General features: G+C 33.5%; 1 protein-coding gene across 5 annotated transcripts in view; it reads left to right on the plus strand.

The window, feature by feature from the left end:
* LOC136039222 (period circadian protein-like) overlaps positions 1–25,750 on the plus strand; it is a 569,811-nt gene that overhangs the window by 513,783 nt on the left and 30,278 nt on the right. For 2 of the 5 annotated variants that reach the window (XM_065722755.1, XM_065722756.1), the window contains 6 exons: positions 4,014–4,113; positions 6,892–7,088; positions 12,608–12,759; positions 18,083–18,246; positions 22,351–22,443; positions 25,365–25,498. In XM_065722755.1, coding sequence (XP_065578827.1) covers positions 4,014–4,113; positions 6,892–7,088; positions 12,608–12,759; positions 18,083–18,246; positions 22,351–22,443; positions 25,365–25,498 — 840 coding nt within the window. The remainder of the gene's footprint in view (positions 1–4,013; positions 4,114–6,891; positions 7,089–12,607; positions 12,760–18,082; positions 18,247–22,350; positions 22,444–25,364; positions 25,499–25,750) is intronic. The other 3 variants (XM_065722757.1, XM_065722758.1, XM_065722759.1) reach the window with 3 other exon arrangements.

Raw genomic sequence — 25,750 nt, forward strand, 5'->3', positions numbered from 1 at the left:
AGGTTGGATGAAATAAAATTGGACGCACAAGAACGTAAATACACTCCCTCGGGCGGGAGGCTTTAGAGACTGACTAAGGGCATTTAGGATGTTTTGGCATTTGTGTCGACTTTGTGGGTTCAAGCAGCTTTAATATAGTTCAGCTTAAAACGGCGAGTTAAGTTTGCAAGGCCTACATGTTTTTATGCGTTTGCGACAGAATATATTTTAGCTTTTTAGGGGCGCCGAGAAGAGGGGCTGTTACAGCCATTTTTTGTGATTTTAGAGTCATTCTAGCTTTAAATGCAAACTTCTAATCTTGTGTACATGCAAAGAATATGCTGTTTAGAAGGATACTTTGGGCGAGTAACTAATAGTGATAGAAAAGTGGTGTTCTACCACTGCTAAACAACTCCCTACAGCATCAAGCCGCCTAAAGCCCAACCCAGCTACCCACGCTCTTCCTCCATCCCCAAGGTAGTGACGACCAAATTTCCACTCTCAGATTGCTAATTGAGAAGTCATCAAACGCCTTTAGTCCTCAGTTTTATGGATCATTTTGATAGAATTTGTCCTAAGGAGCACAGGAAAGGCAATGGGAAAACACGAAATCAAATGGAGAAGTAAAACTCTTAGATTTAAATTATACTGAAGATTTAAGCATCCGAGATGAAAGTGTTATTAAAATAGAGAGTTGAGGGTGCAGAGTTTAGAGGTTTTGCGACTTCAGGGTGGAAGAATATGCTTGAAGATTATCTTCAGCAAGACTAATTCGCCAAGATTGGGAATAAGTGAAAGTGAAGAGGTGATTCTCGGTAACGAGAAGATCAATCAAGTGAACATCTTCACTTACCTAGATAGTATTAGTAAAGACGTTGGGTGCAGTGGAAGATGTTAAAACTAGAGTAGCAAGTACCCAGAGTGTTTTTGATGGTTGATTAAATAAAAAAAACAAGTTTTTTCAACTGAAAGTAAGGAGTGACATCAAAACTTAAAACGCACAGAAATTACTTCGTATATGAAAGAGGCTGCTTCCTCATCAACGCCCCGCTCTTTACGCTAAAGTTTGACTCTTTCTCTCAATTCTTCTTTCTAAAACAGTAAAAAACGTTAGCGTAAAGAGCGGGGCGTTGATGAGGAAGCAGCCTCTTTCATATACGAAGTAATTTCTGTGCGTTTTAAGTTTTGATGTCACTCCTTACTTTCAGTTGAAAAAACTTGTTTTTTTTATTTAATTTCTGAACGTTTTTGAATCAATGCATGTTTTGATTTTGGCTCTCCGCAGAGGAATAATCAAAACGAAATTTGCATATTTTTTTTTTTTTGGCTCAATGGCTTTCTCATAATTTTGATCGAATGATTTTGAGAAAAAAAGAGCGGGGGACGAAGCCTAGTTGCCCCCCGATTTTTTGGTTAATTAAAAAGGCAACTAGAACTTTTAATTTTTTACGAATCTTTTTATTGGTAAAAGATTTACGTAACTTATAAATTAGCTTACGTAAAGAACTTTTGTATTCTCATGTTTTTATTACATATATGAGGGGATTCGCCCCATCGTCAGTACCTCGCTCTTTACACTAAAGCTTAAATTTTATCCCAATTCATTAAGAATGACCCCCTGAATCACAAAAGCCGTAGAATAAGTAGTTGAAATTACCGAAAATACTTTAGCGTAAAGAGCGAGGTATTAGAAGGAGGTGAGCCCCTCATATGGGTAATAATTTCTGTTTGTTTTAAGTTTTATTGCTGTTCCTTACTTCCAGCTGAAAAAGCTTTTTCACTTTTATTTTTTAATTGTTTTTTTTTTTTAAATAATGCTAGTAAATCCTGCTCTCCCTTCATGGAAATTTTCTTCTCCCATTACAAATTCTCGAAGGAAAGTTCCCCCAGCATATCCCCCTCTTCTCAACCCCTCCCCCAGACCAAAAAAATCCTCCTGAAAACGCCTGTATACTTCCCAATAACCATTACTATATGTAAGCACAGGTCAAAGTTTGTAACTTGTTGCCCCTCCCACGGGGACTGTGGGGGAGTAAGTCGTCCCCAAAGACATAGTTATAAGATTTTTCGACTACGCTGAATAAAATGGCTATCTCAGAATTTTGATCCGTTGACTTTGGGAAAATAATTAGCGTGGGAGGGGGCCTAGGTGCCCTCCAATTTTTTTGGTCACTTAAAAAGGGCACTAGAACTTTTCATTTCCGTTAGAATGAGCCCTCTTGCAACATTCTAGGACAACTGGGTCGATACGATCACCCCTGGGGAAAAAAAACAAAAAAAACAAATAAACACGCATCCGTGATCTGCCTTCTGGCAAAAAATGCAAAATTCCACATTTTTGTAGATAGGAGCTCGAAACTTCTACAATAGGGTTCTCTGATACGCTGAATCTGATGGCGTGATTTTCGTTAAGATTCTATGACTTTTAGGGGGCGTTTCCCCCTATTTTCTAAAATAACGCAAATTTTCTCAGGCTCGTAACTTTTGATGAGTAAGACTAAACTTGATGAAACTTATATATTTAAAACCAGCATTGAAATGCGATTCTTTTGATATAGCTATTGGTATCAAAATTCCATTTTTTAGAGTTTTGGTTACTATTGAGCCGGGTCGCTCCTTACTACAGTTCGTTACCACGAACTGTTTGATAAAGTTTGGAAGAATAGGAAGATAAGTATGTGAGCCAAGTTTGAAATATTGGAAGCTATAAAGATGATAGTGGTCAAGCATAGCTCTTGTGCGCTTCGGAAAATGGGGGTTATTTTCTAGATATTTTCTTTATTTTTGTAGGTATTTCTAGATATTATATTTGTATATGTTATATATATATATATATATATATATATATATATATATATATATATATATATATATATATATATATATATATATATATATATATATATATATATATATATTGTAGATATTATATTTATATATTTTTAAATATTTTCTTCGGAATTTGCTAGATATTTTCCATAGATTTTGCATACGGATAATTTTTTTTGCCTAAACGACTGACAGTATCTCAAATAGGCTATACGAAAAGGGTGGTTCAATATCGCTTTCTAGGGCTATAGTGAGAGAAAGAATGAGATGGCTATGACAGGTTATGTGGATGAAGGATGACAGATTGCCAAAGTACTTGTCGGTCAACAGTCTAGGGCCAAGCAAAAAGTGGGTCGCCCTCGAGTTGTCTGGGAGGATGTCGGGGGGAAAGATTTAAGGGAAATGAGAACTAAAGTGGTGCTCTAAACATGGCTACTTTTTCTTCCGGCTGTTTCTTCAAACATTCTTAATAAAAAATTATCTGGTTTATGGCTGTGGCCTTAATAATTTCTAAATTACGCAATTATACTTAAAAATAAAACTTTTTTCTGTAATTGCGTGTGTGAAAACTACTTAAGATTCCGGCGTACTTTCATATATTTTCTCTTGGATATTTTGAATGACCTAAAGCCTCACTCTACTTTTTTTCGAGGGGGGGGGGGGGGTTTCGAGGGAAGTTCTACACAAAAAACTTTAAAAAAATGCATCAAAACTAGATTATATACATTTTGCTAACTTTTCACGAGTTGGAAGAAAAAGAGTCCCCCCCCCCCGGGATAAGGTCTTGCTTGATTTGTGCTCATACCTTTATATGGTATCAACAGGATGTTTGAAATGCTGCTTTTTGTTTATAAAACATTCAAACCTAAATTATATTTTTAGTGTTCTTAGTTTTCATGAACATAATGCGGTTTTTTAAGACCAAAGCCGAAATTGTAAGCAAAAAAATCTTTATGTGCCTTCACATTGTATTTAAATCTTTTCAAAATGGGCAACAGTGTATTTCTAACTCGCTGTTTATTTTTCAGCTGAAAGAAAGTATTGCTGTCTATTCTCTTCTTTCAGACCAATTGAGAGATGGCGTAATACTAATGCTACAAACTTGTCGCAGAGTTAAGCTGACTTGTTGATAGACTAATGAGCTCTCCCCCCCCCCTTAAGTCTCAGGAAGAAAGAGCCAAAAAATTTAGGATTTCTTTTTTCAGGCATAATGCTGCGATGGAACATGATTTTTTGGAGCAAATGAAAGTTTGTAATGCAAAAAATAATATGGAACGAGTGAGAAAAGCAAGGAGAGAGAGATCCGTATGTACTTACTTCTATCTTTTATTCTTTTTATTTTACGTTTCTTTTATTTCACATTTTTTTTCGTTTTCTTTTCATTTAATGTGGAAATATTTGGTTCTTTAGTATTTCTTTTATGATAGACTTATCTTTTATTCTTTTGATTTCACCTTTCTTTTATTTCAGGTTTATTTTCAATCCCTTTAACATTTAACGTAGAAATATTTAGTTCTTTAATATCGCTTTAATCATCCATCTATATTCTTTTATCTTTTTTAATTCAATTTCTTTAATTTTGTCCATTTAACGTAGAAACATTTGGTTCTTTGATATTACTTTAATCATCTATATATATATGTATATATATATATATATATATATATATATATATATATATATATATATATATATATATATATATATATATATATATATATATATATATTCTTTTATTCTTTTTATTTCAAGTTTCTTTTCAATTTCTTTAGTTTTTTCCTTTACCGTAGAACTATTTGGTTCTTTAATGTTATTTTAATCGTTGATATATATATATATATATATATATATATATATATATATATATATATATATTTAATCTTTTATTTTACGTTTCTCTTATTTCAAGTTTCTTTCCAATTTCTTTTATTCTTTATTTTACGACTTCGTTTTAATTCATGTAGAAAAATTTAGCGCTTTAACATTGCCAACGATCTATTCTCTTTTCTTATATTATTTTATTTCACGCAGAACTATCTGGCGTTTTCACATTGCTTCACTCAACGATCTATATTATTTTATTCTTTTGTTTCACATTTCTTTTGAATTTTGTTTATCCTTTTTATTTCAGAGAATTGTTTTTTTTATGTAGAAATATTTGGCTCTTCAACATTGCTTTAATCAATAAATTGTATCCTTTTCTTCTTATTTTATGAAGTTTTTTTATTTATCGTAGAAATATTTGGTGCTTTACCATTTCTTTAATCAATAATCTATTTTCCTTTTATATGTTCTTTTTATTTCACGAATAGTTGATAGTTTTTATTTTTGTTCTCTTTGCTTTTCGTATTTCTTTACTCCACTTTTTCTTGTTGTTCGTAGTGGGTTCAGAATTAATTATTATTTTTGTTATTATATTTATATTACATGTGCAAAAGACATATACATCTGATCTAGATATGTTTGGTATTTTATCATTGGTTTCTGTCAACGATCTATTGACAACCAAATAATATTTTAAGTTATCTTCATGTCTCTTTTCTTTATGGTAGATTTATCATAAATCCCATTGCAGGGACTCTCGCCTTGCTAGATGAGGAACTGACAAGGTCTGCTATTTCTAAGTTTCAGCCATTTCATTTTCAATTCAATCAATCATTTTATTAATACTAAAACACTATTTCAAACGTAAAAAAGTTATTTGGCCCAAGAAGCTTTGCATGTTATGGGTAATACAACACAATAATAGAGCACTAAAAGAACCATAAATAATACCCTAAATCAAACAATACATATGAAATGAGGATGAGGAAGAATAAACACTAGCATACAGTAGAAAAAAACAACTTGGTAGTAATTATAATAATAGAAAATAAGTAGAAACCAAGAAAGTAGAGAAACACGAAAGACAAAAGTCAATCAGAAAAAAAGACAAATAAACAAGGACTTTAAAAATTAAGAAGATTCTTGAAAACAATTTTAAAAAGAATAAGAGAGAGAGATATCAGTTAGCAAAGAATTCCAAAAAAGTAAAAACAATGGGAAAAGAGTATAAATCTAATAAAAGTCTAATCAAGTATTTTTGTTCTGTTGGCTGTTTTTTTTTTTCTCTTTTCTTTTTGCATTTTTTTACTACGCTTTTTTTTAATAGTTGCTCGAGAATAAATCATTAGATGCATGTGCATATAAGATATATACACCTCAACGATCCTAATCAACGGTCTTAAAATAATACTGACTACTGAATATTATCATTATAAGTTATTTCCATGGGCCTTTTCTTTATGGTAAAAACACATCTTGTATAGAAAGACCCCAGAAGAAAAATATATAATCTAACCAAAGCCAATAATGTATATTCTACCCAAAGGGCCAGTTTTCTTAGGAGCCAAAAAGTACTTCCACCGCTGGCAGCACTGCATTACTTATATGTACTTAGCAGTACTTAAGTAAGCAGTACTTAAGAAAGACAAACGGAGCTTCATTCGGAAACATTGAAATTTCAGTTAGATAGATAGATCATAATAACTTAAACAATAAAACCAAAGCATCGGCATCTACCCGCATGGCTTTGTGGTCGGGAACTCAGGAAGAAAAATCACACTATAATTGAAAGTAATTAACGGTAAATCCACTATTACCTGCCGAAAACAAGCCGGGTCGAAGTGTCATGCGAAACAAATCAAAAGAAAGACATTTCCAACTTGGCCAATCCATTCTACAAAAACACTTAAAAAGTAAATTTAGAATTTAAAGGAAATAAATAAAAAAAAACAGGGCCTTTTTTGTCTTTTTCTATTTGTAAAATATTTTTTCTAAGAGCTTTTAATATGAACATTACTTAATATGCTTAATTTTCATTTCTTCTTGCCCCCCCTCCCCCACAGAAAAAATTGCAGACATTCTTCCATAATGATGGTCTGAATGCATTACTGATTTGCAGTTACCTTTGGAGACTTAGAGGTTTGCAAAACCTTTTTCGCGTTTTCTATTTTCAAAATATTTTCTTCAAAGACTTTAATATGAACATTATTTAAGATACTGTTTTTAATATGAATTTTATTTATTATACTTACTTTTTAGAATCAACATGGTATAAAGAGGAGTATTGGCTCGTCTTGGGGCAATGGAAGCGGCGAGAACCAAAATCAGCAAAAGTATGCTTTCAGAGAGGCTGGGCCTATTAACCTTACATCTGTTGGAGGTTACCTCCCAGTTGGACACTGGCCAGCGTTTTCGCTCCCCACTGGCGGTATTGATCAACCCAACTCAACTTACACGTAAGATAAGCATCTTTGAAAATTTGCAGTTCTTAATTATAGAATATGGTTGCTTGGGATATTCTTTTTGTAAGACACTTAACAATCCCTTTTTAATTAGTCTGAGTATTAATGATTCATGATAATTGGCAGGAGCAATGTCAAAAGGGAAATTTAGGGCAATAAAAATTCTTTTTTTTATGCAGAAATACTCTTCAACTATGTCAATGATATATTTTTCAAAGGGGTTGTCATAGAATTTAGTTGTTATCCTTTAAACTTGGGTGATAGGTTAGAAGATAGGAAGACGGATGGCCTAGTCATTCGATTAATTATTTTGATGTATTGTACATTAATAACTTTGATATATTTTTTTTCCTTCTTTTTTTCTTTTCGTTTTTTTTCCAGGAGTCAAAAGATTTAGTGGTTGTTATGTTAGTGATTTTGTTTTTTAATTTGTTGGTTCTTAGTGTTTGTTTTTAGGTTGCCTCTTTTTACTTTGTTATTTATTTATTTTTTACTTTGTTATTTATTTTTTTATTTTTTTTTAGTTTAATAAGTATCCTTTAAACTTGTCTGACAAGTCAAGAAATACGAAGGCGGGTGACGTAGCCATTCGATTAATAATTTTGATTCATTGTTCTTTTTTTTGTATGTTTCCTTTTTATTTCTTTTCTATTTTTATTCAGGAGTCAAAAGATTTAGTGGTTGTTATGTTAGTGATTTTGTTTTTTAATTTGTTCGTTCTTAGTGTTTGTTTTTAGGTTGCCACTTTTTACTTAGTTATCTATTTATTTTTACTTTGTTATTTATTTCGTTGTTTTATTAGTTCAATAAGTATCCTATAAACTTGTCTGACAGGTCAAGAAATGGGAAGGCGGATGACATAGCCAGTTGGAGGCGAAATTTTAATTTTCGATAATTATCTTTCTCTGTTTGAATCAGTAGACAGATTCTGAGCATTACGCCCCCGATTATTATGTACGAAATATCCATAGTTTGTTTTGTGATTAAAAATCTATTTTTGACATTTTCGGGAAAAATTCATTTTAGCAAAATCTTAGATTTTTCTTATTTTTAAGGAAGTGGCAAGCGACCTGAATCTTAGGGAATAAGAATGCTTGTAACAATGTTACATTTTGAATGCCCAAAATTATAGACTAGTCAATGCGAATAAAGTGCATAGATCGCAGGGAGGAACGCAAAAATATTGTTTTTGCGGATGATGAGCATACTAGGGTACAAAAATGCCGTCAATCATATGAGCATTGTAGGAAATTTGAAACCGAATATTAAAAATGTGCTGATAAGATTAAGTTAACTGATATTTCCAATGTATTCCCAATCCAATGTATTTCCAATCCGCGGATGTAGTGTGTGCTAAAGTATGGGACATGCTTCCAAAAGAGCTGAGATGTAGGAGCTCCCTCGGGTCTTTCAAAAATAATTTAAATAAATATTTAGTTAAAGGTTAATAAGTGAATGATAAAAAAAGAAAGGTAAATTAAATTAGATGAAGTCTAGATTCTTTTTCTGTATATTTAGGTGAGGTGGTTGTACGTCCAGAGAGGGAGGGAGGAACCCTATGGTTAAGATTATATAATGAGGACGCGTGTGGTTGTGTCGAAGAGTGAAGTGGGAGCCGTACTGCGTGTTACTGAAGAACCTTTTATGTTTATTGGTCTCAACGTGAGTTTTGTCACAGAGCAGTGTACTTTAAGTTTAGTTATTTCCTTTTTTTTAATTAAAACCGATTGAACCTTGAAAAAAAAAGAACCTATTAAGCATGTTTTGATAGCAAAATTAAATAAATACTTTATAAAAGAAATAACTTATTAAAGCTACGTTTTACACACGGACTAAAAAGGGAAAGTATTTTTTTGGTTCTACAGAATACTTTTGATATGCTTACTTTAAACATAATTTGAAGGTGGAAATTAATAAAAATTTTATAAAAAAAAAACTTGTAAAAAAACTACGTTTTACAAGTGGACTAACAAGAATTTTTTTTTTGTTCTAAAGAATACTTTTGATATACACACTTTAAACATTATTTAAAGGTGGTGCACAGTTTTGGTCAACTACCTATTGATATTTAACCACACAGAGAGGAACAATCACAGGGAGGAACGCAAAAATATTGTTTTTGTGGAGGATGAGCATTCTAGGGAACAAAAATGACGTCAATCACGTGAACATTATGGGAAACTTGAAAGCAAATTTTAAAAATCTACTGACAAGATTAAAATCACTTTACTGACAAGATCCAATATACTCCGCATTGTACGTTTAATTGTCTAATCATCAACTTTTGAATGTAAAATACGAGTGACAATGGTCTGGTGTACATTTCCTTTTAAAGACAAAAGTATGGTAAAAAAAAAAAGGTGACCTGATATAAACCTTATTAAAATTGCCCAGATCTTTTTTATATCAGAGTTTTATTGTCCTTGCTTAAAATTGTAAACAATCTTCTCATGTAGAAAAAAAGATGCTGATTATATATTATACAGTCAAATCACAAGACTGAAGCTGTTATTCAGCTTTAAATACCAACAGATAGACCGACAAAATCCCTCAACTATTTATCAATAGCAAACTAAAAAATGTTTAATATGGGAGAAATAGGAAAAATCAATTGGACAGCCGTGACCCTTAACGAGATTACCGAGTCTGGGTGGATTCCAGCGATTTGGAAACTAGGTTTTGTAACGCCTTTGAAAAAGAAAAACGGAAAGCCTGGTTTTGAAGGCGTTCGTCCTATTACTCCTATTTTTAGCTTTTTCTCCGTTTAAAATATTCTTTCTCTTTTAAAAAAATTCTTTCTCTTTAAAAAGAAAATCTCTTTTAAAATTCTCTTTCTCTTTTAAAAGATAACAGTAAGACCGACAAAATCCCTCAAATATTAATCAATAGCAAACTAAAAAATACGTAATATGGGAGAGATAGCTAGTTGATTTTGACTGGTGTGACCCCTCAAGTTAGTCATTTTTTGAAGCATTTTCATGCAACATTTAAACTTTAGAACAAAGGGTGTGGTAGCTGTCTTCATGTTTACGCGATGTTAGGTAGTAATAAATAAGGTGGTAAATGAACAGAAATGAAACTAAACAAAAATCCAAATGAATGGGAAGGGTGACATTAAACTGAAAATCCTAAATGAAATAAAATTATTTATTTGTATATAAGGAGCGCTTTCCCCAGCTCTTGACGCTATAGTTTTACTTTTTGCCCCCAATGGCTTAAGAATCAATCTTTAAAAGTCGCTCTTTTACATTTTTTTCTTATTTATTTTATTTACGGAACCAGTAATTTTTTTTGTTTTTTTCCTATGTTTCTTCAGCCTATTAAAATAGCTTTTAATTGTGGTACATAAGTATATATATATATATATATATATATATATATATATATATATATATATATATATATATATATATATATATATATATATATATATATATATATGTATATACTAGCTGTTGGGGTGGCGCTTCGCCCCCCCCCCCAACTCCTCAGCCTATTAAAATAGCTTTTAATTGTGGTACATAAGTAAATATATATATATATATATATATATATATTTATATATATATATATATATATATATATACTAGCTGTTGGGGTGGCGCTTCGCGCCACCCCAACACCTAGTTGGTGGGGGCGCTTCGCGCCCCCCCCAAGCCCCCCCGCGCGCGTAAGTCGTTACGCGCCATAATAGTTACGCGCCATTGTAGTTGTGTCCCTATGTCCCACCTGTGAATATAGATATATATATATATATATGGTTTTAACTACGTAAAACTTGCGAATATACAACATTCTTTGCTGTCCCATTGTCTTTGCATATAAATAGATTGTCAGGTTTACCGACTCTTGAACATGCAACATATAATGGTCCATGGGAAAACAATCTGTATTCAGATCTATACCTCATGATTCTAATGATTGCCCTTGAGCTTTGTTGATGGTGATTGCTAATCGACCATTCCCTGTCCCGGTGTCCCGGTCGTCATTTACATCCCCCTGTTTCCCCCGGTGTCCCCGTTGTAGTTGTGTCCCTGTGTCCCGGTCGTTATTTATATTCCCTGTGTCCCGGTCGTCATTTGTATCCCGGTGTACCGGTCTGTATATACATTCGTTTTTTAGTTTTGTTTTTCTCCTTTATTTTTTTCCTTTTTTTTTTCTTTTTTAGTTTATTTAGATTTTTAGATTTTTTAGTTTTTTTATTAGTTTTTAGTTTTTTTTTCTTTTTAGTTTTTTTGTAGTTTTTACCTTCTTTTTAGTTTTGTTAATTTTTTTTTTTATTTTAGTTTTTTTATTAGTTTTTAGTTTTTTTTTCTTTTTAGTTTTTTTGTAGTTTTTACCTTCTTTTTAGTTTTGTTAATTTTTTTTTTTACTTGTGTCCTGGTCGTCATTTATACTCCCTGTGTCCCGGTGCTTTGTTGATTGCTAATCGAACATTCCTTTTGTCCTGGTCGCTTTCTCTTTGAGTGTCGTCATTTATTTTTTTCTTTTTTAGTTCTTTTAGTTTTTACCTTTTTTAGTTTTTTTTTTAGTTTTTAGTTTTTTTAGTTTTTTACCTTTTTTTAGTTTTTTTAGTTTTTTTAGTTTTTTAGCTTTTTTATTTTTTTTATTAGTTTTTAGTTTTTTTGTAGTTTTTGCCTTTTTTTTAGTTTTTTTAGTTTTTTAGCTTTTTTATTAGTTTTTAGTTTTTTTTGTAGTTTTTGCCTTTTTTTAGTTTTTTTAGTTTTTTAGCTTTTTTATTTTTTTTATTAGTTTTTAGTTTTTTTTGTAGTTTTTGCCTTTTTTTAGTTTTTTCAGTTTTGACGTCACCTGATCCAGTTTTTTCAGGTGACGTCACCTGATCCACGATCCACAGATCCACAGACAACTTATTTTTATATATATAGATAGTTTTTTTTTTTTACTTATGTCCTGGTCGTCATTTATACTCCCTGTGTCCCGGTGCTTTGTTGATTGCTAATCGAACATTCCTTTTGTCCTGGTCGCTTTCTCTTTGAGTGTCGTCATTTATTAGTTTTTACCTTTTTTCTTATTTTTCAGTTTTTTCCTTTTTAGTTTTTTATTGGTTTTTACCTTAATTTTAGCTTATTTTTAGTTTTTTACTTTTTATTAGTTTTTAGTTTTTTTTTTATTTTTTTTAGTTTTTTAGTTTTTTAGTTTTTTAGTTTTTTTTAGTTTTTTTAGTTTTTTAGCTTTTTTACTTTTTTTATTAGTTTTTAGTTTTTTTTTGTAGTTTTTGCCTTTTTTTAGTTTTTTCAGTTTTGACGTCACCTGATCCAGTTTTTTCAGGTGACGTCACCTGACACATCCATCCATCCATCCACAGACAACTTATTTTTATATATATAGATATATATATATATATATATATATATATATATATATATATATATATATATATATATATATATATATATATATATATATATATATATATATATATATATATATATATATATATATATATATATATATATATATATATATATATATAATAGATACGTATAATTTAGCAGATTTCAAGGCTCCGGACCGAATTCTAGCGCAAAGCCTGCACCAATGCCTCCTGGGGCCCCACCCATGGTTCCTGCCTATTATGTTAGCCATCAACAACATGATAACAATGGGTTGCAGATTATGCATCCTGTTTTTGTCCAGCCAAATGGTAAGTTAAGCTAATTTAAATAAATTTAGTCCCAGGATTTTATAATGACAACAAAGAGTATCTATATAGCCTAAAGGGTTGACTTTTGGTTAGTGTAATTGTACTTTGGTCTAGGTCCAGGATGTGTAGTTCGAAGCGTTTCTTTCAATGCCTTTCTTTTTGTTCAGCCGAATGGTAGTTTTATTTTGACTCTTGATGGCATTCTTTGGAAATAGGGGGCTTGAAGGTAATTTAGGATGAGGGATGGGAAAGGGAAGGGGCTGAAGGATATTATCTTGTCTATTTTATTAAACGAGTAATAATTGTGTATTTATTTGTATATACATTTTTCTTCAAAAACGGCACTGCCTTTTTTTGCAAGCCTCCCGTGTAAAAAAAAGAAAAAAAAAAGAAAAAAAAAAAAAAAGCAGAGTATGCCGATTACTAAAACAAAAGTACCTTTAGAATCAAAATTCCATCCCAAACCCAAATATGAGAGTCCCTTCCGTCGCAAACGCAATTTTAAGCCCTTTACAGACCCGCAAAGATAATGCCTTCTTCTCTTAATTTAGTTCTGGCTTATATACCTTTGTTAATGTAAATCTTATTCAAACTGGTTTACCTGTAAATTGATACGACGGTGACTGAATCGAGAATCAATAAATGTGTGATAAATATATGATACTAGCTGTTGGGTATCATATACACCCCAATACCTAGTTGGTGGGGGCGCTTCGCGCCCTCCCCCAAGCCCCCCCCTCGCGCGTAAGTCGTTACGCGCCATTGTAGTTGTGTCCCTGTGTCCCACCTGTGAATATATATATATATATATATATATATTTACTACGTAATGTTACGTTATGTTTTTAACTACGTAAAACTTGCGAATATACAACATTCTTCGCTGTCCCATTGATTGTGCATATAAATAGATTGTCAGGTTTACCGACTCTTGAACATGCAACATACAATTGTCCATGGGAAAAACAATCCGTATTCAGATCTATACCTTATTATTCTAATGATTGCCCTTGAGCTTTGTTGATGGTGATTGCTAATCGAACATTCCCTGTGTCCCCGTCGTCATTTATATATCCCCCCGGCGTCCCTGTTGTAGTTGTGTCCCTGTGTCCCGGTCGTCATTTGTGTCCCGGTGTCCCCGTCTGTAATTTTTCTTTGAGTGTCCCGGTCGTCATTTATATTTCCTGTGTCCCTGTGTCCCGGTCGTCATTTGTGTCCCGGTGTCCCGGTCTGTAATTTCTCTTTGTGTATCCTGGTCGTCATCTATATTCCCTGTGTCCCGGTCGTCATTTGTGTCCCGGTCTGTAGTGTCATCTTATAATGACGTCATATACAAAGCGATATATACTTATATCTTGCGAATATACAACATTCTTCGCTGTCCCATTGTCTGTGTATATAAATAGATTGTCAGGTTTACCAACTTTTGAACATGCAACATATAATTGTCCATGGGAAAAACAATCCGTATTCAGATCTATACCTCATTATTCTAATGATTGCCCTTGAGCTTTGTTGATGGTGATTGCTAATCGAACATTCCCTGTGTCCCGGTCGTCATTTATATATCCCCCCTGTGCCCCCCGGCGTCCCCGTTGTAGTTGTGTCCCTGTGCCCTGGTCGTCATTTATATTCCCTGTGTCCCGGTTTTTATTTGTGTCCCGGTGTCCCAGTCTGTAATTTCTCTTTGAGTGGCCCGGTCGTCATTTATATTCCCTGTGTCCCGATGTCCCGCTCGTCATTTGTGTCCCGGTGTCCCGGTCTGTAGTTTCGTCAGTCTACAAACATGACATGAGTCGACAAACAACTTCATGACGGCATTATGCTCAATCCTTATAATGACGTCAGTCGACACACAAACATGACGTCAGTCAATACAAAAACAAACAACTTATTTTTATAGATATAATATAGATAGATGGGCTATATATTTGGGTAAAGTTAGAAAGGCTATGTTAAAATTGAATTTATGACGGAAATCAAGGTCATATTTGAATTCAGGATGAAATTTTGGTTTTGAAGGTAATTTTGTTTCTTAGCTATCTGAATGCTCAGTTACTATAAATATTTACCAAACGTTTTAGATGCGTCACAACTTTGGAAAAATTCATTTAGAGCCTTAATTTAAAAAAATTAATATGAATGACGACACATTATTATGTGTGTTCCTACCTTTGTGTTTCCTTTATCAGTGTTTGCAAGCCTGCTTAGTTCATTGGGTAGCGCAACGGACTTGCATACTGAATGTCGCCGGTTCGACTCTCTTAGTAGTTGAATTTTTCATTGCAATTTTAATTTTATTCAAATTTTTCTAGCATTTTTCATATGAAAGGAAGTCAAAATACTTGGAATAATAATAAATGCTGCTGAAGATTAGTGTCTACACTAAATATTTTTAAAAGCAAATTAAGATTTAGTTTAGAATAATTTGTCGGTATAAATATGCAAAACTGCTTACCTAATAAAATATAATTAAAGTAGAAAAAACTTTTCTTTTCACTTAGCGAAGTTTGTTCCTCTGGGACTAATTATATTCCAGTGGAAAGCTGGGAAGAAAGGAAGAAACTGGAATATCCACATCAGTTGATCAGTACAGTTTACATGAACTTGGTTTTGGAATAGACTGCGTTAGCTTATAAGCAGATTAACGTTGCTCACATTTTCAAAGATCGTACATCACACAATCACTCTTTGGGAGTGAGTGAAACACTTACAAACACTCACAAAACACTCCCGAAAAGTGTTTGATAAGCTGTGCTCATTGGGTTGATCACCAACGGAATGTAGATCAGAAAGATGAAGATGTCATTGTACATGCATATCCTTAAGATTCTCCCTTTGAGAAAAACCTTTAAAACGGTTTGACAATTACCTCAGAAGTGTTGTTGTGTGAGGTTTGATGTTTAGGCGTGATAGCCACAATTTGACTGTTGATTGGGATGGAGGAGAAGTGTGCGTAGCTGTTTTGGATTCAGGCAGCTATGTGCTGCAGCGAGTTGTTAGTAGCAGTAGCTTGATCGGTTCCTAAAATCTGGTGTATCTTATCTGATATTTTTGGAAATGCACGCCTCAAGTCATGGTCACAGTATCATATATATATATATATATATATATATATATATATATATATATATATATATATATATATATATATAAATCCAGTATCACAGAGGTATGCTTACGAGCAAATTAAACCCCGCCGTTTCGACGAAATGCAATGGACTCTTGACTAAAGCTGTGATCTTGTTTTATGACAGTGAATCTGCAGATTTGACATTGCCAAATCAAGAAACAGTACCAAAAAATGGGTTAGGGGATCCTTCCGAATCCCTGTTAAAATCCTAACTTCTCCCTTCAAAATAACATTTTTTGTGACATCTTAAAGAGGCTCTACGGAGGAAACATTATAATCTACGAAGGAAAGTACGCAGGAAACATGGAGACGCTAAAAATCAGTTGCAAGAGTTGCTTCAAAGTTCATCTGAAGAATACTATGCCAGAGGTATACACGAGTTTGAATAATAATGGGTGAAGTCTATAAATATTGCTGGAAACTGTGCCAGTGTTGTCAGTTCACAGAAACCTAGGGAGGAGTGGCGAATTTTTCCAATTTAGGGGGAGGGTAACTCTGCCTTTGTTTTTTTTTCAGTTTTTCAATTAAAATTCCAGGAAGAGCTTTTTCAATGAAAATACCAAAAATACTTTTTTGATGTAGGGGATATTCTGGGGGCAAATGGCCCCCTGCCTCACTCCATTTGACGCCCCTGGACTGTACTTTGAATTTGCCAAAGTTTAGCAATGATCAAATAAATTGTTTCTGAGATACAACAGTTTGTCTAGTCAATTTTTGAATGATCCTCATATTTGAAAGGATAAATATAATTGCCAAATTTTGTCCAGAATTTCAGTTTAGGCTGAAATTCTTCTAAATATGAAATTATGAAGATAAACCTCTAATAGAAACTATATGATAATTTTTAATCCCATAGGTATATAAAAGATGTTTCAAGGCGTATGTGGAACCTGAACGTAAAGCCTGGTGGTATGTGGCATACATATCAAAATATAAAAATGGCAAGTAAGGAATATGCTTATTGGGATTTAAATTCTATGGTCCAAGACCAAGACGCATTAAATACATGTTTGAAAATTTTGGCAATCGAATAGTGAAACCAAATTTCTAAACATGATGATATCTATTGGGGAGGGAATTTTTTTCCAAGCAGAAAATGCACTGTTTGGTGCAAGGAACGATCTTCGGATCTTTTCTCTTGATTAAATCACCCGATGCTTACCGTGTTTCACTCCAGATTTCTCCAGGTACACGTTTGGTGCTGGGTCGACTTTGCCTGAGCTTAAAGAGTCACAGGACTCGGAATCCCTTCACTTATAGAGGTAAAATTGCAAGTCCAGCGCAACAACCACTCGGCTAGCAAGGCTCATTTGATGTTTTTAATTAAACATAGAAACATGATAGCTTATGCCTCGTTTAAGTAAGATAGTTCGAAGTGGGCCAAGCTAGTATTGCCTGTTTACTTGATAATACTATCAAGTATTATTAAGTACAGGTATCTGTACCAAAGAATATGGGTAACATATGAGAGATAAAACTGGTGCTAGTATCGAAAAAATGCATCACTACCCGATGTGAGATGGGTCAAATCTGCCCTTAAAGTACGGAGGAGGGGGTAAAAACCTAAACAGTCTAGTTCTTGATCAAACATAGAAAAGAGATTTCTTCTATTGGGCTACTGAGGTTTTAGAAGACGAAAATTAAGATAAAATTTTCCATTACTTGTATTACAGGTACATTATTCAAATTCTCCCCTAGAGCTTGACATTAAAGGAGTAAAATCTGGAAATTAACGAAATATCCTATTATAGTGAGTAAAAACTCCTCTCTTGGGTTTTTTGGTTTTAGGTAGCGAAAAAGGAAAGACTTACAACCTGCAAAACGCCCGCCTTTACAATATTATCCAATTTAAATTACATATGTCTATAGAACCAAGTACTTTTTGCTAAAATGTTGACAAAAGTCTTTTTCAAATTGAATAAAAGGAAAAATCATTTTTTTAAAGCAATTTGTTCAAGTTCTACCTTTTTTTTTGTCACTTCTTTATTGTACTATCAATATATTGCAATTTTTTTGGTTTTTAATATAAAAAGGAACTTAAGAATATAAAAATTTTGCAGGAAATAACATGGGTATGTCATATTTCGGTGGTATGGTGGCCTTCCAGCCCGTTTATCTGCACTATCAATATATTGTAATTTTTTTGTTTTTAATATAAAAAGGAATTTAAAGAATATAAACTTTTTTCAGGAAATAACATGGGTATGCCATATGTTGGTGGTATGGTAGCCTACCAGCCCGTTTATCTACCCCAGCAATGTGTCGTACCATCAATGCCCTTTGTGTCTCCAGTGCCTGAAGAGCGAAATTCACACCCTTCTTCTCTGACTAGCGGAAGGGTGCATTGCTCAAGTGTAAGTTTGAATCCTCATTTGGTCTGTTCCTATATCTTAGCAGACCCACACAGGTTAGGTTAGTTTTGCATTACGTGATTTTTTTTTTTTAGCTATGTGTATCAGAAAACTTTGCCACAAGGCATATTCCGTGAAAAAAAAAATCGCAGGAATTCAAAATCTTGATCAAATATCTCAGCAGATCTTTTTAAGATCGGAATACGTTTATCAATCATTATTTAACTTTTAAACATGTTTTGCTGCGCATGTCGTAAAATTTTGTTTCAGGGCATACTCCACGGAGAAAAACCAATATTAAGGGAATTCAAGACATTGCAAATAGCAGAGACAAAATACACCAGCAAACGTTGTTAAGCTTGACTTAAGTTGTAAGCGTAAAATAAGCTTCGAGTCAAGCTTAATTTAATTTTTAGAAAATTTTTTAGCTGCACATATCGTGGTTTTGTTTCAGGGTATACTTATGAGGAAAAGCTAATATTAAAGGAATTCAAGATATTGCAAATAGTAGAGACAAAATACACCAGCAAGCATTGTTAAGCTTGACTTAAGTTGTAAGCGTAAAATAAGCTTCGAGTCAAGCTTAATTCAACTTTTAGAAATATTTTTAGCTGTACATATCGTGGTTTTGTTTCAGGGTATACTTATGAGGAAAAGCTAATATTAAAGGAATTCAAGATATTGCAAATAGTAGAGACAAAATACACCAGCAAGCATTGTTAAGCTTGACTTAAGTTGTAAGCGTAAAATAAGCTTCGAGTCAAGCTTAATTCAACTTTTAGAAATATTTTTAGCTGTACATATCGTGGTTTTGTTTCAGGGTATACTTATGAGGAAAAGCTAATATTAAAGGAATTCAAGATATTGCAAATAGTAGAGACAAAATACACCAACAAGCATTGTTAAGCTTGACTTAAGTTGTAAGCGTAAAATAAGCTTCGAGTCAAGCTTAATTCAACTTTTAGAAAATTTTTTAGCTGCACATATCGTGGTTTTGTTTCAGGGTATACTTATGAGGAAAAACTAATATTAAAGGAATTCAAGATATTGCAAATAGTAGAGACAAAATACACCAGAAAACCTTGTTAAGCTTGAACTCAGTTTTTAAGTGTAAAATAAGCTTCGAGTCAAGCTTAATTTAAATTTTAGAAAATGTTTAGCTGCACTTATTCTGAAGTTTTGTTTCAGGGCATACTCCATGAGGAAAAACTAATATTAAAGAAATTCAAGATATTGCAAATAGCAGAGACAAAATACACCAGCAAACCTTGTTAAGTTTGACTCAAGTCTTTAAGTGTAAAATAAGCTTCGAGTCAAGCTTAAACTTTTAAAAAAAATTTTAGCTGCACATATCGTGAAGTTTTGTTACAAGGCATACTCCATGGGGAAAAACTAATATTAAAGGAATGCAAGACATTGCAAATAGCAGAGACAAAATACACCAGCAAATCTTGTTGGCCTTGAATTAAATTTTTAAGTGTAAGTTCAGCTTCGAATCAAGTTTAGTTTAACTTTTAAACATGTTTAGATGCTCATCTTGTAAGTTTTGTATGCCCTGAAACTACATAGATTCTGCAGTTTTGTTTCCAGGCAGAAGACCTTTATTCCAGTAACGAACAGCAGAGACAAACCGCGTCAGCAGATTAGTTCAGCTTGAATTAAGTTTATCAAGCTCAGCTTAGATTTTAAAATTGAAAGGGCTAAATTAATTGAAATCTTTACTAAATTTTAATTATATCTATTTAGATAGTTTATTTGCTAACATGTAAACTGACTCAAATTTGGAAGGGATGATACGATGGTCAGTTCCGGTGGAGTAAATTAAGGAATCTATGAAGCTTAATAAAGTGGAAAGTAGCATTAGTGTCGAAAAGAAAAACTACCAGCTCTATCTAGCGTTTGGCGATTATGTTTCTTTCCTTAGTCTAACATAAACTGTTGGTTAATTGTCTTTTCAGGTAGTTTAAAATGTAGGAGGGGACAGAGAGAATAGACACGTATCACCGGTAATGTCAGCAGCCTAAAGGAACCGTGTTGGGACTGTTGGCCTTTTTTTTATCAGATACATGTCTTTATCTGATTATTTATCTGATAAACTTAATTTTGTTTTCCTTTAATTTTAATTTCGACCCTGGGTCTACCTATTATTACGAGACGTCTGGAAAGAATCTATTAATTGAATGACAGCTAAAATACAGGCGAAGGATGACTCATACAGGTAAAGATTTGATTGTGAAGGATCCTGGATAAATTTACAATGTGATTTGAATTCGCCATTCATTTTGCCTTGGTCAGAGCTCTCTGCACCTCCGCGCAAGAAGTTGCTTTCGGAGGGTTGTGTTAATTTTTAATTGATTTTTTTTTTCTGAGTTCTTGATATGAGTTTGATATGAATAACAAGCTTTGTTTTATTTTCTGCTTTTGACTTCCTTTTTGATTTGCTCAGGTAAAGACTAGAGTCTGGAGTTGAGAGAGAGACTGAGAGTAAAGGTGTAGAAAGTTGATACTATATTAAGCTTGATGCCTTTGGCCCTTGAAATATCAACTCAACAGCCCATTAACAGCCTAAAGTGAACTAGACTACTCAACCAGCCAAAATTTTCCCAAGTTAGTTTATACAGACAGGACTTCGACTCAAATTAATTCTAGAAAAAGTAAATTAATTGTCACTTACAGGGGAGTATCTGCTTTAATCCTGCTGCTTTACTAGTACTAATCAACTCATTTTAGCATCAAACCGCCTGAGGCCAACACAGCAGTGTACGCTCCTCCTCCATTCCAGTCTATTCAAAGCCATCATCCTCCCAAGAAGTTCTGGCTTCCCTTAAACCCTTTCTTACGACTTCTTCCCACCCCACTCGTGGCGATAAAAAAAAACTTTACAAAACCTATCAAAAATTTTTTATATGTATTTCTGTTACTTTTTTACGAGTCGGATATTTTTTTATTGGGGGGGGGGGGGTTCAAAACCGGTCCCCGTCCCCCTAGATATGGCCTTGTTTTTCCAGCATTTTCATATTTTCTTTCGTTTCTCACAATATATTTTCAGTGCAATATTTAATAGCAGTAAACGCCAAAATTTATTCATCTTTTTTGAAAATGCATAGAGGGTCTTCATAACGGAAGTGATATTGCTACCTATTTTAGTAATGCAAAGCATTAATGTGAGATGGTTAAGTCTGACGTGTGACAACTGTGAACAATGATGTTTCGTAATTTTTGTATTTCACAACCTTCATTTTTCTTAATTTTCACAATCATATTTCGTATATTGCAAATAATTTTACCCAACCCACCGTGAATTAGCATGAGAGGGTTGACTCTAGTTCAGCGTTGTCGAGTGATAGCCATGAGAGGGAAAATTTTCAAGTAATTTAACCCGTAGTCAACCTGCGTGTGTTCCCCAGCGAGAACCTCCAACAGGTACGACTCTAGTTTGGCATTTGTGAAGGGACACACATGCACGGAAAGGTGTAGCATAAATGGCAGACAGTAACAACGGCAATCAAACGGATAAAATTAACCCTTGACTGGGCTGCCCACTTAATTCAACAATCTGTCTTGGCTTTTTTCTACAATTGGCCATCACCTCCACTTTTCCCACAACTATTCCCTCTTTTGTTAAAATACAACAAAATAAAGTGGAAAGTAGCATTAGTGTCGAAAAGAAAAACTACCAGCTCTATCTAGCGTTTGGCGATTATGTTTCTTTCCTTAGTCTAACATCACAAAAAATCATGATTTTTTTTTTCCTCAAATTTCTATCTTATAATATTTGTGAATGAGGTTCAAAATACGGATTAATTTTATATCGATTTAGCTGAATAGTTTTTGTTTTCCTCTTTTTTTTGTTAATTTCTATTAATTTTATTCTTGGTTCTATTAATTTTGGTGTCTTAAATGACATTCCTGAAACAACGTAATTGAAAAATGCACTTTTTTCTAGATTTCCTGGAGGATTAGTCATATTTGCATGGTAATCAAACCATAAAGTTTTTTTTTCTGAGTAAAACCGCTGAATTTTCGTATTTTTTCTTTATGAAAAGTAAACAATAACATAAATAATTTTCTTTAATAATTTTTGAATAATTTTTGGCCTTTTTGCAGGGTATACATAGGTGCGATTCACAGGCAACGTCCTATAAGGCGGAGCCACCGGACTCGCATGCCCCTAGCTATGACTCATGTATTACAAGAAAGGTATTAGCTTGATAAATATAACAGTAATGCCAACCCTATATAAGCTTGCTAAGGTACCATCATAGGGGTTGCCCACTTTCTAAATTATGTACATCAGCTAGTGGATGCCACGTGTGGAAGAATGGTACCACGTTTTGCGTAAAGAGGCGTGGTGCTCCAAGATGTGCACCGTGTGAAGAGAGGATGGGCAACCCCTTGGCAGCATATGCTTTTGTTTACTCTCGTTTGTCTCTTGTTCAAGGTATTTCTTTCTTTTTTCACTTCATGATCACGTGGATTGATTGGTCAACTTTTGTAGGATTTTATCTCCATGTTTTTTCAATCTTCAATTTTTTACCTTGTATTAAGATGACTCCCATTAAGCCATGCTAAATTATTGTTTGTGATCAGGAGTGACACTTGGGGTGGGTGCAATTTTCTCCCTTCATTGATTTTGAAAAATATTTTCGGTGGTATTTTCGCTTAAATAAATAAATAAAAACGAAAATGGCCCTTCCCAGACTTTGATAAATTCTTTTTTAATACTTCACAAAAATATCAAAAAAATTCATCCCCCTTCATCCTGCATTTTTATGAAGTGATACCCCTGCCAGTAATATGGATTTTCTGAAAGGGGACGGATTCTTAGTCTCTGAGGCGTCAATATTGCTACGATATTTTGTTCTTTTGAAAACGGATTCATCTTGTTATCCGTATTTATCCATATTTTCACTCTCAGTTTTATCTGCGGAGCCTGCAAAATTTTCTTGGGGGAAGGACCTGTAAGATTTTCTGCCACAAAAGTTTGATATCTCCAACAAATATTGAAAAATTCGCACTTTATTCTTGATCTTCCAAAATTGTGTGTCTGGTTCTAATTATGTCTTGAATAAAATGCTTATATAACAAAAGAGGCATAGTTTGCTTCTGTCGCCTACATCTATCGAACAATTAGTCTATGCCTCTGGGATTTCTTATGATGTGCAGACAGGCAGGCAGGGATGAGGTGCCCAGACGGGTAAAACTTAGGTCGTCTCCTTTGGGACCAGTTATTAACCAACAGCTATTCAACAAATTCACATTTGCAAGATGAGGAAAAAGGGCATAGAAGGCTAACTGGAGAAAAAGGGGTGACTGGAGATTGGGATGATATCAACGAGAAAATATCCACAATATTAGAATACTTCGCCACTGTTATCTGAAAGAAGCATATAAAAGTACAAACCATACAAAGAGCCGAAGGACACTGTGAAAAAAATAAATAAGATCAGACACTAGTTATAAAGGAAAAACGAAAAAACAAAGAAAATACTGAGAAAAGCTAAATTGAAAACACTGGAAACAAATGAAGACACTTTTGTTTCTTCTTCTTCTCGTCGTGTGTCACATAAATTCTACAAAAGTAATCTGGCAGCCATGCCTTTTATTCTCTTATTTCTATTTGTTGGTGTTTGCATGTATCTGCTTCTTTGTCTTCGGTTTCTTAAAACAAATATCTCTTTTACACTAGTTTGGTTATTGTCTGAACAACAGACTTAAATGCTGCTGTAGTCAAATCCTTATGTCTACTTAACTGAATGCTGACTCTCTTGTGTTTCTATTCTTCTGTTATTAATATTATTAGAGGCTGATAACTATGGTCGTTGACTACGGTTGCAGTGGTGCGAACTCACAAAAAGAGGGGGATGGGTAAATAATATCATAGAATCCATACACACTTTACTCTCTATCTTGTGTATGTATTTTTCTATTGTTAATATCATTGTCAGGTGACACCAATAGTTTTTCTTGTAGTTGTGCCAACTCCCGGACATGTCAGAGACGGGGTTGGTGGGCAAAAGGTATTTTTTAAACTCCATACACGGTTGAGTCGTCAAAAAGAGGGGCAGTGGTGCGAACTCACAAAAAGAGGGGGATGGGTAAATAATATCATAGAATTCATACAAACATTACTCTCTATCTTGTGTATGTATTTTTCTATTGTTAATTTCATTGTCAGGTGACACCAATAGTTTTTCTTGTAGTTATGCCAACTCCCGGACATGTCAGAGACGGGGTTGGTGGGCAAATTGTATTTTTTTAAACTCCATACACGGTTGACTCATCTTGTGTGTGTGTTTTCCTGTTATTAATATAATTTACTGGCTTATATCAATAACTATACTCCGTAACTACGGTTGTAGTGGTGCCATCTCGAGAAAATGTTGGGAGTGGATTTATTTTTCAAAATCCAGGGTTTGTGCTATATTTTGCTAAAGTTTCAATACATCTTTTTTCTTTGTATGATTCTTGTAGCTAAAAAGGTTCATTGAAACAGAAAAAATGTCAAAAAAACGAAACTTGTAAAAAAAACGGAAATATATACATACATCATCAGTAATTATTCTGGCTTGAGAGTTTGAAAATGGGTAGGGGGGCGAGATTCTTTAATTTCTGAGATGAATTTTTGTGGTATTTTTATCTTACACTCTATTACGGTCCATGATTATATTCCTTTTTTTGTGTCTTAATATTGTTTTCCTTTATTTTCTCTTTCTCTCTTTCTTATTTTCGCAATCTCTTTCTTTTTTTCGGGTTTTATGTTCATCTGCTCATTTAAACATAAAGGCTGAATATTTACGGTGTTGAAAAAAATCCCCACATCTTTTAATGGAACTTGAACAATAGTGATGTAAGTGTAATTTTTTATTCCCTCCCCCCCCCCCGGCAGCATTTTTGGAGAGCCTTACAAATACCCAGAAAATATGAACCATATATGAAATTATAAGAAGAAAGGTAAAACTTCAAATTTTTGGGAGGGGTTAGTGAAACCCCATCCCCTTGTGTAAAAGCATCGTAAAAGAGAAATACACCTTTACAGTTGTTTGCTGTAACTAAATAATTATGCATAATTAGGTTTTTTATTTAATGCTATAAGTAAATATAAATATTAAAATTTCCAGGAGGTTGGTGCCACTTATACGGACGGTGAACTTCCCGTTTCTGAGGACAGGAGTGTGATTGAGGAGCTAGCGGGGGGTCAGAGCGAAGTTTGCCCCTGGTCGGGCTCCTATGATGCTGGTCTTCAAGAAGCTGAGTATGTTTATTTATTAAAGATTCTTGTTTATTTATTTATTATTTAATGTATTTATTTTTATTCTTTGCTTTTGAGCTGAAAAACTCGAGAAAGTCTCAATATAGCCGTCGTTTTCAAGAAGAATCACAAATTCTTGAAATGTTCTAAATTCCAGAAAATATTCCAAAAATGCTCGATTTAGCCGTTGTTTTAAAAAAGAATCACGAATTGCCATGGAATGCAGCTGGAAAATTTCAGCTGAAATACGATACT

Source organism: Artemia franciscana, chromosome 19 (genome assembly GCF_032884065.1).
Source record: "Artemia franciscana chromosome 19, ASM3288406v1, whole genome shotgun sequence".
Lineage (NCBI taxonomy): Eukaryota > Metazoa > Arthropoda > Branchiopoda > Anostraca > Artemiidae > Artemia > Artemia franciscana.